This window comes from Phragmites australis, chromosome 19 (genome assembly GCF_958298935.1).
Source record: "Phragmites australis chromosome 19, lpPhrAust1.1, whole genome shotgun sequence".
NCBI lineage: Eukaryota > Viridiplantae > Streptophyta > Magnoliopsida > Poales > Poaceae > Phragmites > Phragmites australis.
The window spans coordinates 9,875,809-9,891,550 of NC_084939.1; the positions used below are offsets into that span (position 1 = coordinate 9,875,809).

At 46.1% G+C, this 15,742-nt stretch overlaps 1 protein-coding gene across 1 annotated transcript; it reads right to left on the reverse strand.

Moving 5' to 3' along the window:
- Positions 1–12,782: 12,782 nt before the first annotated feature.
- LOC133899879 (uncharacterized) lies at positions 12,783–15,387 on the reverse strand. Its single transcript, XM_062340910.1, has one exon. It carries the CDS (start codon positions 15,118–15,120, stop codon positions 13,060–13,062), a length of 2,061 nt encoding a protein of 686 aa, XP_062196894.1. The 5' UTR covers positions 15,121–15,387; the 3' UTR covers positions 12,783–13,059.
- Positions 15,388–15,742: the final 355 nt, after the last annotated feature.

Sequence of the window (15,742 nt, forward strand, 5' to 3'; positions counted from 1 at the left end):
ACAATGTATGAAGCACCTCAGTGTCTCCCCCTCTTGCTTCTTAACGGCGTGGAGGTCGCACTCCAAGCCGGGGCGCGTGAAAGTGCCCTGAAAATTAGCCACAAATTGGTGGCACAGATTATCCTAGGAGCCAATGGATCCTGGGGGTAAGTTCATAAGTCAAGAGCGGATAGAGCCCCTCAAGGCTACGTGGAAGTAATTGGCCATTACCTTTTCATTCCCGCCTCCCGCTTGGACGGAGGTGGTGTAGATTTGGAGGAACTCGACGGGGTCGATGGACCCGTCGTACTTCTCTGGTAGTTCTGGCCGGAACTTCGTGGGCCAGTCGACCCGACGGAGCTCACTGGTGAATGTGCAGCAGCCGGTGCTGTATCCCACGGCAACAGCAGTGCCCTTGGGGGGCCAACGCCGGCGCTCTAGGGAACCCCAGCGGTCGCGGGCCGGCATAGAGGAAGCCTGGTCCTTTGCCTCGGCCTCGCGCCGGGACTCCCGGTGACGCTCGAGAGTAATGCGCGCATCCTCGACAGCCCTCCGCTCGTTGAGGTGCAAGCGAAGGTCCTGAGCTCCTGTTGTGGCCAGGGGGGCAGCACTCCGTCTGGAGCCCCCCCCCCCCCCCCCCCGCCCGGTCGGTTCTGCCACCACTCGAAGATGGGCCGGCTCTTGTGGCACCGTGGTGGGAGGTGGCGCGGGAACTTTCGGCAAGCACCTGCCAGTGAGCCGTGCCTACCAAGGTGGCCACCTCCTGCAGCCAACGGCCTTCCGGGGTTTCCCTCGCTGCCAGGACAGGCGGGTGCCTGAGGAGTGCTTGCCGTACTCAGTACAGCAAGCGTGGGAGGGGGGGAGTGGTTGGAAAGGACAAGCCACACTCCCTCTTAAATGCAGCATCGGGTCTTCCACCGATTGACACCCCACCGTTGAGCCCTTATGGGGTCCACCGACAAGGGGCGTCTCAAGTCCTCGGGGAACTCTGGGTGCTCGGGGGCCACTGTTCATGACCCCGAGCACCCTCTCTCGTATATATCACTGCTCGGATCCTCGGGGAACTCCGGGTGCTCGGGGGCCACTGTTCGTGGCCCTGAGCGCCCTCTCCCGGAACTGGTACTTCTCGGGTACTCGGGGAACTACGTGTACTCGAGGGCCACTGTTCATGGCCCTGAGCGCCCTCTCCCGGAACTGGTACTTCTCGGGTATTCGAGGGCCACTGTTCATGGCCCCGAGCGCCCTCTCCCGGAACTGGTACTTCTCGAGTACTCGGGGAACTACGGGTACTCGAGGGCCACTGTTCATGGCCCCGAGCGCCCTCTCCCAGAATTGGTACTTCTCGGACCTCGGGGAGATGGTTCCCGAGGGAAGGCACCATGTGGCATTCTGCTGTCCTGGCCTCGGGACTCGGGGACCTCTGGTTCCTATGTCACCAACAGGTTGCCTCCACCCTTTTAATTGTAATTGTAACACATACAACTAATCTAATAATATGAATGTGATGCATGTACCTTATTGTTTACATGATTTGTGAATTATGAAATGCAGGAAGCGGGATACTTTGCTTTGTAGTTGTTCTTTATCATATTATGTAATTCTTGAAGTATATGCATATCTTGCAACTTATGTTGTTATCTATGCATGAAGCATATCATAAGCATAGCATCTTGTATTGGAATTTTTATAGGTGCACCTAGCCGTGATTGTATGGCTACGGCACCGTACATTACCAGAGAATGGGTATGGTGCACACCCTTACGTTGCCTGAGAAAGTTTTAGGGTGAGAAAAAATATGTCATGTGCATATAGATGCATTCATATGATCTTTAATTTAATCACATCAATGTCGTTCTTATATTGCAAGAAAGTCTTTTATACTATTTTGGATGATATTGTTATGGTGAATCATAGCTAACGGATTATGGCATGTGGATGTTGTTGTATTGTCAGGTTTAGTTATGTTTTTCAGATATTATTAACATGTTCAGCTTCTTATCTTTATTAAATATGAATGTGTAATTAACTATATCTAATAGCTTGTTAAAGCAATTTGCTTACTGAGATTTTTGAATCTCACCCTTGCTATCTTTCGAGGTGTACCTTGTGGTGATGGCAAGCATGTGGGATGGGAAGCATCATGTCTTTTGCACAAACACCTCTACATTTTTGTTGGGGGAATGGTATCGCGCTGATTCTCTGACCCATTTGGTTTTCGGTCATCCTTAGGAAATCTCATATTAGAGTGGACAATGCTAACATAATAAAGAGGTCGTTTTGGAAGTTGTCTTGTAGAGATGGAGCCGAAGGGAAAGGCCAACACTAAGTACATAAGCTGGAGGTCTCGGAGGGCATGCCGAAGGATTGGGGGGGGGGGGGGGTGAAGGGATACTAGGCAGAGGATGAAGGCTCAGAGGCTGAAGGTTCCCCATCGGGAGACATGGACAAAGAGCATGGAAAAAGGTCACCAATCACGAAGTGAAGGACCCCAAGGGAAGCCCGAAGGAGATCAACCATCAACTAAAGGGATGCCCGAAAGTAGTCTGCCATTAGGCTCAAGGGTTGGTCTACACGCACAGTTGAGAATACGTGTCACGTCTGGGTTGATGTAACCATTGTAATAGTGTAAGGGTTGTAATAGTCCTGGGATATTCTAGAAATATTCCAAAGAATAAGGGTATTAATATAATTATGACTGGAGTGATTGAAATATGGCTATAAATACCCATACCCAACTAATGTGACGGAAGGAACAGACTATATCCCATTAATTGCTAGTTTACTATGTGAGCATTGTTCCTCGTGTTGTGATTAAGGTCCCAACAATTTTGTTTAGTTATGTTGTGATGCCAGTTTGACGACTCTTAGTCGTTTTGTTATATGATTGTATCATAGGAGCCTAGTTGTATGTTGGAGGCATGCCTCTCCTTGCTAGGATATGTTTGTAATCAATTTTTCATTGTAGATGTAGTTTTACATAATTATTTATGTCCTGTCGCAATAATATTAGTGTTTTCATCTATGGTTACCAGGTATGTCAGATATGTGGCAGTTTAGAATTTTTTATAGGGATAGTGAATATTATATAGTTTGAAAGGGGTATTACTGTCCATATTTCACTCAATGGACAAGGGTATCTCGAGACCTGTGCACAAAAATATCGAACACTTGTACGCCTAGTTGATGCGGGGTTTCAAAATAGACCCCAAGGTTCAAGAGATGACCATTAGCATTGTGGGCAGCCGAGTGAGAGATGGTGTATACTAGAAGGTGTACCCGCTTTTGGAAGATTCAGTGTGGAATAGGTACTTGTAGGATGTTGCGCACAAATATTGGCCTCCTATGTTTCTTGTGAAGTGGAAGAATAAGGAAACAGTGGGGGAGATGCAGGATGGGGGGTACACGGAGGAGGAGGTGATGAGGAAGAGCATGAGGATGATATCGATCCAGATGACGCACATTCATCGGAGTATCCGACTGAACCGACCGTTGAGGTAGACAAAGGGGAACGAATCCCTTCTCTAATTGAACAGATGGAGCGGGATGATCTTCAGGCTGACGAATCTCCTGAGTATGACATTTCAGATGATGAGGACGATGCTCATGTTCTCGCGGACTGGAATAATCCCAACTTCAACAATCTTGTGGTGAATGAGGGGAATCAAGTGGCCTAGGAGTGTACGCAGAATGAGGTGACCCAAGGTGCTAGGTATCCTACTAATCAGGCCATGAAAGATGTAGTGACTCAATGGGCGACATCACTTTGATGACAATTTTATATTGTGAAGCAAAGAAAAAAGGAATATGATATCAAGTGCATAAAGGCAGGTTGCCCGTGGTGGGTGCACAGCTTCAAGGGGAAGTGGGTTGACTATTGGGAGGTGTCGATTGTGGTCAACCACACTTGCAAGATGGACAAACATGAACCCAGCCACAAGAACATCACCTCAGTCTTTGTCGTCAATGTGACGTATGTCCAGATTGTGAACAACTTGAACTACGAACCAAGGTCCATAATCAGGCAAATTGAGGAGGAGTTTAAGTACACTATTAGCTACAACAAGGCATGGAGGGTGAAGAGGAAGGAAATTGAGATGAGGTTCGGGACCTATGAAGAGTCATATGATAATCTGCCACATGTGTTGAAGACCACTGCTCGAAGGAACCATGGGACGTATTATGACATTCATAAGTACGCATTATTGTCCAAACCTAGCAAGTACATCATGAAGTAATCTTTCTTTGCATTATGAGCATGTATCGAAGCTTTCAAGCATTGCCGACATATCCTGTGCATCGATGGCACTTTTCTTGCCGACAAGTACACAGGACATATCCTGATTGTTATTAGAGTTAATGGGAACAACCAAGTTCTATCATTAGCCTTTGCATTTGTGGAGAGTGAGAATACCAACAATTAGTATTGGTTCTTGTACTGTATGAGGATGATAATTGTTGGTGCTCAGTCAAATATGTGCCCTATACATGACCGACATGCTGGGATGCTCGTGGCAATTAAGGATCTGCAAAATGGAATAGATGGTGGCTTGATTGGACTTGTGTGGCCAGATCTGCAAAGTAGGTGGTGCATGAGGCATTTGATACAAACTTATTCTGCCAATTCAAGAACAAGAAACTCATGAACATGTTCAAGAGGTTGTGCAATCAGAACCTATAGCAGAAGTTTGATACTCTTTGGAAAACACTGGATGAGCTAATGAAGAAGCAAACACATAAGCATGCACGGAGTACCATGAGCAGACCAGAGGATGAACCAGTACTTCTTGAGTCCCTACCAATGGACAATGAATCTGGCATCACACGTTGGATCGGGTCATTTACCAGATCATTTAGCAAGTGGATTGAGAATGAGCCGAAGCAAAAATGAACTCTTTTCTACGACACAAATGGCACTAGGTACGGCATTATGACTACAAATTTAGCAAAGATTTACAACTGGGTGATGAAATGTGTGAGGGGGTTGCCACTAGTGGGGATTGTAGAGTTCATACTTCAAGGGACTTGCAAGTATTTCAGGGACCGCTATGAGGTAGTGCACATGGCGCTAAATAATGCTCATCTGATTTATAGGACGAAGATGACTAAGTACATGGAAGATAAGGCGAACAAGGCAAAGATACAGCAGGTGAAGACCATGGAAACTGCACAACACATATACGAAATTCTATGCAGGGATAAAGGAAGGAGAGGGGGCAAGCATGAAAGAGTTATCCACGAGTGCACCATCTTCGATGACAGGTGCATTTGCACCTGCTACAAGAGGTTTCTACTACAGAAGCCATGCTCCCATGTGATTGTTGTGTGTGCTGTTACAGGTATGAGGACTCGGAGGTACGTCTCTAAGTACTTCAAGAAGGAAGCTCCGTTTGACACCTAGAACCATGAGGTCTATGGTTTCAGGATTTATGGTTCTTTCACATGGGAACCTGGGCCCGATTTTGTATTCATCCCTGATCCCAACAAGATGAAGCAGAATAAGGGATGGCCCAGGACTACGAGGCTCCATTATGACATTGATGAAGCAGAAGTTGGGCATCGCGTGAAATTGTACAGCAAGTGCAACAGAACATGACACACTTAGAAATGCACTGTTGGTGTCCCAAGTGTGAACCCCGCAGAAGAAGGTCCTTCTGGGTCTGGTGCAGATGGGAGATGTCCTCGGGGTCGTCGATGTAGGCCAGGTCGGCTCATTGAGATTGATTAATGTTGTAATTTGTGGTGTGATGGATATTCATATGCACAACATTGTATTTTACTGTTTTAGTACTGAGAATGTCACTATGTACGAGGTTGTAACGTGTTAGGTTGTGATTTTTGTAAGATTTGAACAATCTATTGTGTTATGTTATATGTTGGATGTTTACTTGTTCAGTTCCCATAAATAAAGACCAGTTTAGATCAGGTCTAGAGTGGTCAACACTTCTTACTCTGTATTTATTTTGCATATACAAATGCAAATAACTTGTGAACATGCAAGTATGGCACACCTGGAGCTACTTGACTTTTAGCTCGATGTTAGGCACTGTTCATACCGCACCGTGGTGCAGGCTAAGGAGCTCCTGGTACTACGACCTCGTGTGCCAGATGAGCTCATGAGGATTAACGAGCGCTAAATCTCGAGGTTTGTCCATTTTGAATTTAACGTTTCATACCGATCTTTATCATTATTCATCTCTAACTGTATTATGTTTGCAGGTTACGTGTTGCTGGCCTACTTCTGTTGTGCCGGCTGGTGGAGGTGGACACATTGGGGGGTTGCTCAGAGGCAAAGATGTGGTTCAGCTATGACAGGGCACTCCTCACGGCCCTCATCGATAGGTGGCATCCCGAGACACACACGTTCCACCTCCCGTGCGGCGAGATGGCGTCCACGCTCGAGAACGTTTCACTCCTGATGGGTCTGCCTTGCACGGGTGCTGCTATTGGGGCTATGGACGTGGGCATGAGCTGGCACGACGAAATGCTGGCCCGCTTCTCCATTGTTGAACGGAAGGGCAGCGTAGCCCCGTTTAGGCCTTTTCTAGGGACCAAGAAGCACGGCCCGACGGATGCCTTTCTCATTCAATTTGTTGTGTGTATGTCTTGTATTGTATTCTCATCTCCTTTACATTAATAACAAATGAGGATATTGGTACTTGTTCCTTTTTTTGTACGCAGACAACATCCACCCACAGGCTAGCGACGAGGACGTCTCCCACCACCTAGAGGCTTACCTTCTGTGGTTGTTCGGGTGGGTCATGTTCACCGAGACCCATGACAGCACAGTCTCGAGGAGCATGATCCCCTACATAGGAGAGGTTGCGGACACTGACTCGGGGGAGGTCTCGCGATATAGCTAGGCTTCAACTGTGCTCGCTACGACGTACCGCAACCTCTGCAATGGCTACATGAAGATTGACATCAACGCGATCCTCACCTGGTGTCCCCTGCTAATTCAGATGTGGTCATACGAGCGCATCACCATTAGCAGGCATGTTGTCAACAATAGTGCGTACCATTTCGCTGTGGACGGTGTCGATGGCCTGACCATGGGGTCCTTGTGGTGCAGACGTAGGGTAAGTGCTATGCTACTAGTGTGCGTATATGTTCATTAGTTCCTTTTTTATTTCTCTAACTTAGTTTAGTTGCACAGCTGAGTTGGTCCAGCGTACAGACACATTGCGCATACCCAGACTTCGTTCACCAGTTCAATGAGCTGATGGTGGACTGTGTCTGCTGGAGGGCATACACGGAGGCCGAGGTACATCAACGCACTCTGCTAGGACTTTCGGTGCTCTGCTTACGTGATCGAGAGTACTGGATCACGACTTGCATCCTCATCGTTGACATCTACATCGAGGAGTAATCACCGCATCACTTGATGCGACAGTTTGTGAAGTTACAGACATTCCCACTATAGGTGACTAGGTTAGTGCCTATCAACATACACATGTATATAATGTTGTAATTACAATTTCATACAACCCACGTCTACACCTGTTTTCACGTATATATGATTTTATAGGTTGACACGGAAGGGGGCTCATTCCACGAGCATCTTTGCGTCGTTTGTGCAGCGATGGGTTGACGAATGGGACCAATCTGTCGATCACCTTGTGGACAAGGATTGGCCACACTCTGAGGAGGCGTACGTGGAGTACCTCTTGTGGTTCATGCCTTGGACGTGGATCTGGCTCACGTACACACCGACCGAGCTTCCAAGACATGTGGTGGACGTGTGCAACACGTATTCAACGCACATGGAACATGCGTGTTCCCTTGAGGTACGAATAACACTACGTGAGTCCTCATTTACTACAATAGATTGCAAAAAACATTGTGCAATTAAATGAAGCTTTCCTTTGCAAAGGGACATACTGCACCAGATTGATGCCGAGGCATGTGCGTCGAAGCTACGACTCAATAGTGGCGGCGAGGTCCCCAAGGGCGAGATGAGCATGGTGTTTGGCTGGATTAACTGGAACGTGGAAAAAGTCTTTCAATTGATGAGTTGTAGTTCATCCTCAGATGTTACTATAGGACCACAAGCATCGTCTCATCTTTCAACATGCATGTCCACCACGTTCACCTAGCCGTCGCACCCATCGGTATGCCCGACCTTCATTGTCGAGCCGTCGAGGGCGTCTTCAACCCTGACTTCCTCTTCAACCCCTACTATAGCGAGGCAATCCTTCACCAGGGCTGGACACCCCTAGTAAGTGGCATGTTGCCTCAACTTTCGTTCTTCGGCACCGGTGACTCCCACTATGGCGTCACAACATCTAGGTCACCTTTCACTGGTGGTGGTGACCGCTTCAACGCCATGAGTAGGGCGACGCACCCTTCCTCCATGGACCTAGGTCCTTTGAGTTCTCGCATCCCTGGCTTAGGCACGGCACTCGTTTCATGCATAACAAATTATTATGTATGTCACAATTTATCGATGCTAACATGTTTTCTTCATTGTTTCATGTATAGAGATCGACGATCTTTGGGAGGTCGTGGTGTAGGGTAGCTAGGGACGTTACTCAGGTCACTGGGTATGACTTCATCTTTAGACAGAGCAACGAGCTTGGTGTGTTGCATCTACCTAGCATGCCACTCCCCGGGACACAGCCCTCCCAGGATGAGTACACCACTCCGCCACCCACTGGACGGCTTGAGTGGCAGATCGTTCGACTGGACCCCCGGACGTACTAAGCTAACCAGGAGAGAGCGAGGAGCCGCAAGGTCCCGACGACGGATGCGACCAGGGGCCTCATCCCTAAGAGGGGACGTAACCTGTAGGCAGCTATGTCATTATTAGTTTAATGGTGTTATGTTATTGTCTTTCTTCATTCTAATATGTTATTGTTACTGGCATAATAGCTTTCATGTATTGTGTTTTTGTTTTTTAATTATATCCGGACTATTGACTTGTACAATGACCATTCCACAACAATCATAATAAACATGTTGAACGAATGAATGATGGCATATACAATAGCCGTAGTGGTGTACCGGCGCTTCACGTAATATGCCTTAGGGAATGAAAAATAGTACAAGTCAAATACAAAATCAAATCCTCCACCAATAGCTAGAACACATTGATATTACTCCTAGTTGTTCCTCCGATCTACCATGCAAGATAGGATATAGCATCTTCTAACATTCCTGGCTCTCTCTTGGTGCAATTGTTCATGTAGTTCCTTGATGATGACATGGAGGTAACGAATGTATTCTTGAATTTGTAGTTCTATCCGTGAGTCAATCCAGTACTGGAACCCACAATCATCCATCTGAAAAAAAGTGATAGATGAGATACGTAAATGGTGTTGATATAATAGAAAATAAAGTGAGTGTTATTTGTTCGTACTCTGAAATGTGGACAACGAAACTATCAACGGCCTACGTCACCAAAATGCTCATAAACTTGGACTATAGTGCCATCTCCATGCCAACATATCAGCCAAAATGAGCAAGGAAGAGCATTGTGGTTTTTTTAGTAATATCTACCATATACGTCTAAATGGGGGTGTGGAGGCGATGGATGGATGGGGCCAAATGGAGGATGAGGATACACGATTGTCTCAATTCAATTCAAGGTTAGGAGATATGTGAGTGGAGAATCGATTGGGTTTTGTTTATATACAAGAAGTCCCTGTGGTAGTGGATAGATGTGGTAGCACTAAAAAGCCTATTGCCTAGACTGCACCGGCCTATTAGGGGTAGCACCGAAAAGTCTATTCGCTAGACTGTACCGACCTATTCGCTAGGTGCAACTTCCAAAAGACCCACTGGGTTATCTAGATAAGAAGCCTTCATCTTTTCCACCAACCCAGTAGATGTTCTCTTGCACCGACAATATGTCTTTCCATCAACCATGCTTCATTTAACGATGAGTACTATATGCCATTGTAACTGATCGTAGATTGTGTACTACATGTGATATACTTTACTTTTATCAATGCAATGGCAGAGATTTATCATTCTGCCAATACGCTTTTTCTAAGCCCAATGCTTGCATAGGATTCTCTATCTTCCGTGCTAAAGCAACAATAATTCATTGCTGAACTTCTCCATAATGAAATGACCACACCAAGAAATAGCTTTCACAAGGAATCTCTTACAAGTATTAATGCCATAATATTTTCAGCTTTCACAGTGAATCCCATGTCATTTGTCCTTATGCATAATACTCCCATGCTTCAACCCCCAACCATACCCATGCACTCAGTTCACGCACCAGCCCTTAGCCACCATAAATAACCCCACCCTCAACCATGGATACCACTCCTTCCTCAACTCTCTCAACTGCAATATCTTCCTTAGCTCCACCAAACTCACCCAAGAAACACTGGGGGATTTTCATCCCTCAGAGGGTCGAATTGCCGATGTGTTTCTATGGCGACCCTTGTAGGCTTCATTAGTCACAGGAAATCTCCCACTCTTATGACAGACGCTTCTTCATGTGTGTCAACTACTAGTACGACATGCCTCAACAAAGACCATACGAGTACCCACTGGTATAGTGATATAGATCACTCCTGTGACACTTTCCATGTGATTTCATGCATTGTCTTACTAATCTCCCCTCTTGTTTTATTTCTCCAGTCTCCTCCACCTATATGTGACTTCATGGGATGGCTGGACATGGAGCAAATTGAGGACTAGAAGCGGTAGGTCAACATGAGCATGCGGTAAAGGAAGCAAACTTATGAACACCGAGAGTACGAGCAACAACAGGAGGAACTACGGCTCAAGCGTCAGGAGGAGGAGTGCATTAGGAAGGCAATGAAGGAGTGTGATGCGGCTGAGGCACACGAAGCAGAGAGGGAAAAGAAGTGGGAGAGGGCCCGTCGCGCTAAGGTGCAGGGCTCGATGCCCTGCGAAAGGGCAAATATCCTAGGTGCACTCAGTAGAGAGCATCTATTGTAACCCAGTCTATTTTCATTCTTAAGACATTTTAGATTTAGCAGCGGCATGCTATTAGCTTAGTCTTTAGGTGTGTCATATATGCCAACGTTTGTTGTTGTCATCTCTATATGGTTAGGGTCCTTTCGCGTTACGAAGGAAAACCCTATGTCCCATGTAATGTTTATCAGCGTACGTAACCTCAATCCCGGTTTTACGATAATTATGTTTCACAACTACTATTGTTTACAAAATTATATTTTACACCTCCCATGGTTACTTCACTAAAAAATTAACTCACATACTTTTACATCAACTAAATAAATAATTGTCAACAAAATAACATTGAACCAAAATTAAGGATAGAATGAATCACTCTGTAATGCCATTTAAACAACAATTTGCATAACTAGTATTTTTCGCCGAATGAATGTGTAATATTTTCAAATTATCGTATAAAAAATTATATTAGAAAAAATAATTATAGTAAGCGACTAAAATTTTTTTGTCATATCACCTATTTATCGGGCGAGACAAAGGTCTCGCCCGTTCAGTGGGTGGGACCAAGTTCTCGTCCATTGAATAAGCGAGAACTTCCTCTTTTCGGTTATTTAATGTACGGAGCGTCGAGAGATATAAGTTCTCGCCCGTTCAATAGATGAGATCTTGTTCTCATTTGTTAAACAGGTATATATTCTTCAAAATATTAAGCAAAAAATATGTATAAAAAATCTCCAGGAAGCAGGACAGTAAGGCACCACGAGGAAGAACAAAACTGGTCCCTAAGGGGCCCTCTGTGGCCTGTTTTGTGCCATGCTCCCTTTTGCTGCTGCAGAATTATTGCAATTGGACATCGATGCAGAATGGCCCCCAAGTCGTCTAGCAAGCAGAATCACTGCATTTTTTTTGTTCGAGAACCAAAATCACTGCCTGTGTATGACACATAAAAGTCAATGTTGTGGTTCTGAAGTGTAAGATTGCAGGACAACCAAAATGTCTTCTGCCGAAGGACCTGAAATCTGCAGCCCCATCAGTAGGGATGGAAACGGATCGGATACGCATGGAATCGAATTCGGATAGTACGATTTACCACATTTTAATCCGAATACGAATACGGATCCGGATATCTTCGAATACGAATACGAATCGGATAGTTCGAATACGAATCCGCATTCGGATATCTACTCGATCTTCGAAATTCAGGTTGGAAATTTAAATTTTTGAAAACTTTTGACTGAAATTTGATAAAATTCGAATGAAATTTGTTCTACTTTGATTGGGCCGGAATTTTACAAATTTTGTTCAAAATTCATGTTGGAAATTTAAATTTTTGATCAAATTTAACTGAAATTTGATGAAATTTGACTGAAATTGTTCCAATTTGATTGGGTTGGAATTTCGTTCATATCTGAAATTTCTAAAAATTTAGCAAAATTTAGTTCCCTGGTTGGCGGATACGGATACGAATCGGATATATCTCGAATTCGGATATCCACATTTGAATCCGAATCTCGAAAACGAATTCGGATATATCCATTTTAGTATCCATTTCAGAAACGAATACGGATACGGATATCCATATTCGCATTTTAACGGATACGGAATCGGATAATTCGGATTTCCTGCCATCCATTTCCACCCCTACCCATCAGGACGATAACATTGTGACTCACTGGTTTTAGTACCAATTGAATTAGATACTGGTGTCATTGTCCTTGCAGTGAGATTAGAAAAATGGCTATTCTAGCACTGAATCTGAGCAAATCATGAGCAAAAGGTTGGGCATTCTGGTCAGTAGTTGTCTTTTCTGGTAATGGCTCAAACGTCAAATCATGAAACCAGAGGAAGAAAAATTTATACGCTGCATTTGGCTTCCTTGAGAATTCAACATCACACAAATGCATTTCAGGTTGGTCTTTAAAAAATGCATTTTAACTGCCAATAGAGACTCAACATTTACTCAAAGCATAGAAAAATACACACACCAGATTAAGGTTTATTACATTCTGCAGGTCAAGTAACAACCCTGTAATTACCCAAATCTCTCTGAAACCGTTGGGTATATATACCATATACACAAACTGAAAAAAAAAAACACGCGATTAAAAGGAGCACAACGAGTACAGAGAAATTACACAGCTCTAAATTCGACAAGATCACCCATCCATTGATCACCATTGCCGGCCTTCAGCTCTTCTGGCTGCGCCGCGATCCGACCCTTGACAGCGCAGTCATCCTCTTCAGTACCTTTGAGATCTTGGCCAAACTAGGCTTGCCACCTCCAAAGTTCATCTTCTTGGTGGAGAACTTCAGAGCCTGCAGGCAGCACAGCTGCCTTACAGAACCTTCTTCATTATCATCGGCTTCTTCCTCCTCTTCCTTGCCTTCCTCAACCAATTCATCTTGCTTGATGGCACCGCCTTTCGCCTTGCCGCTGCCACGCTTTGCGCCCTTGCCAATGCCGTTGCTGCCGCTGCCTACCTCGTAGGCCTCCCAGAGCATATCCATGTTGTCGCTGCCCTCTACCACGGCACGGTCCCGGCAGAGCCTGAGCTGCATGCGCTCCTCGTAGAGCTTGCACGCCAGCGTCCTCTTCCATTCCTTCTCCTTCTGCAGCGGTGACCCCTCGCTGACAAGGTTATCCGACGAGGTTCTCGAGTGCACTCGGCCAGCGATCGATGTCGACTTCAGAGGATTCTCCCTCTCATTGCACATGACTGGAGATTGCGTCACATCCTTGTACTCCTCCCTTTCTTGCAGATCTTGTTCAGATTGCAGAATTTTGTACACCTGCTCCTGTAACACTGGTTCAGGCTGCACATCTTGGCAGTCTTGTCCCTGTAGTTCTTGTTCAGCCTGTGCAACATCAGGGACACTTTCTTCAGTTTGCACGTCTTGGCTGCATTTTTCACTAAAAAATTCAGCCTCCGAGTGCATGTATTCCCTGACATCCTTGAATTCTTGTCCTTGCTCTTGTTCGACAGGTTGTTCAACAGAAGCAACTTCTTGAGCATGCTGCTCGCTGCCGCATTTTGTGTCACAAGGATCAGCCTCATATTGTTCACATTTCTTCACATCCTTGAATGACTGATTATCCAAACTGAACTCCACTGAATTGTCCTCCTTGTCCTCAACAACTGGCTTGATATTGCTAGATACTTGTGCCTCCCATAGTTTGATGCGACTAGCAACCGAAGAACGCCGTTTTGCCAGTTCACATCTCTTGACCTCCATTGGCTCCACTGGCTCCAATTTCTTGATCTCCATTGATTCCACTGGCTCCAATTTCTTGATCTTCATTGATTCCACTGGCTTGTATTTATCGATCTCCATTGGTTCCACATGCTCAAATTTCTTGATCTCCATAGATTCCATTGTCTCAGGTTTCTTAATCTCTACTGACACAGGATCACACTCCAACCTTTTCTCCTTGACACCATCACTGACTTCATCCTTATCTGACAGAACCAACCCCTGCTCCTGAATGACATTCACTTCTTCCTCTGCTTTCATTTCTTGAACAAGCATTGTCACACTTGGGCAACATTGCTCTGCTAAAGAATTAGGGCTCTTCGATTCCTCGGAAATCACAACTTTATCATCAATTTCATCCTTAATCTCACCAAAATTCTCATGATTCAAGATGCTTTTCTCACAAATGGTATCATCGATTAATGGGAGCTCAAATGCAAGTTCATTGCACTCATCACCATCTAGCAACAACAAGCTCTTCTCCTCGTCCAAGTCCAACACAAAGCAAGAACCAGAAATGTCACAGAGCTCACCCATGATCTCCTCGACGCGGAGGATGGCGGCAGCGTCGTCGGGGCCGAGGACGAAGGAGCAGAGCTGCTCGACCAGCCCAGCAATACCTCCGCTGCAGCCGGCGCAGTCAGGCCTGAGCTCGGTGCAGAGCACGGCGACGGCAATGCAGCAGGTCCGCCCAAGGGACCTGACCCCCGGCCACTCCGCGCCGCCGAGGTAGGGCCCGACGGTGACGAGAACGGCGAGGAGGAGCGACGTGGAGACGAGGAGGGGCCAGAAGAATGCGGCGACGGAGAGGAGGTGTCGAACGAAGAGGAGGAGGTACACGGCGTGGAGCGGGTGGGAGGCGAGGAACGCCGCGACGGCGAGCAGGTCGTGTAGGAGGCAGAGAGAAACTGCCAAGGCGCCGTAACCGCTGTCGGTGGCGCAGAGGCGGGCCGCGGCCATTGTCGTCTTCCTCTCGTTGCTTGCATGCTCTGCCATTATCGCTTGGCGACGGCCGCGTTGTTGCGTTTGTTCGCTAGCTACCCGTGCGAACGCGTGCTCCGGCGTTGGATGGATCCGGGAGGAGGCCGCATGGCTTGGTGTGATCTGCAGTGGTGGTGTTTGGCATTGAGTGAGAGGCTGTGGTCAGGGGAAGAAGAAGCAATGGGACTCTAACACAGAGAGAGGGAGAGGGAGGATGGGGGTGGTAAAGTAAGCTGGGAAGAGAGATGAGAGCTGGGTAAAGTAGAGAGGGATTTCCAGGTGATATGGATTTCTGTAGCAATTGATTCGTGAAATCGACGGTTGTGATTACCGTCAACTTCTCTATTGTCCGTAATTCAGACCACGGATCCATTATTCGACCATCGTAGCGAATGCATAAATTTGTATTATTACGATATTACGACAATCGAGTGAGGTGGATCAGAAAAGGGGAGCAAGGCGAGCGTGCATTTTTACTTTGCCTTTTACTTGATTTTTGCTTTCCGACTTTTTCTTTCGCCATGCTTCAGGTTGCCTTCCTTTTCGCGTAACTCCGAGTAAAAATGGTCAAATAGGTCGTGTTAAATGAGTAGGCACGAGTCACGACTATTTTAGTTTAGCTCAGGCACGGTACAGC

Coding starts and splice junctions, on each gene's coding strand:
- LOC133899879 (XM_062340910.1), bottom strand. CDS start 15,120: ATGGCAGAGCATGCAAGCAACGAGAGGAAGACGACAATGGCCGCGGCC.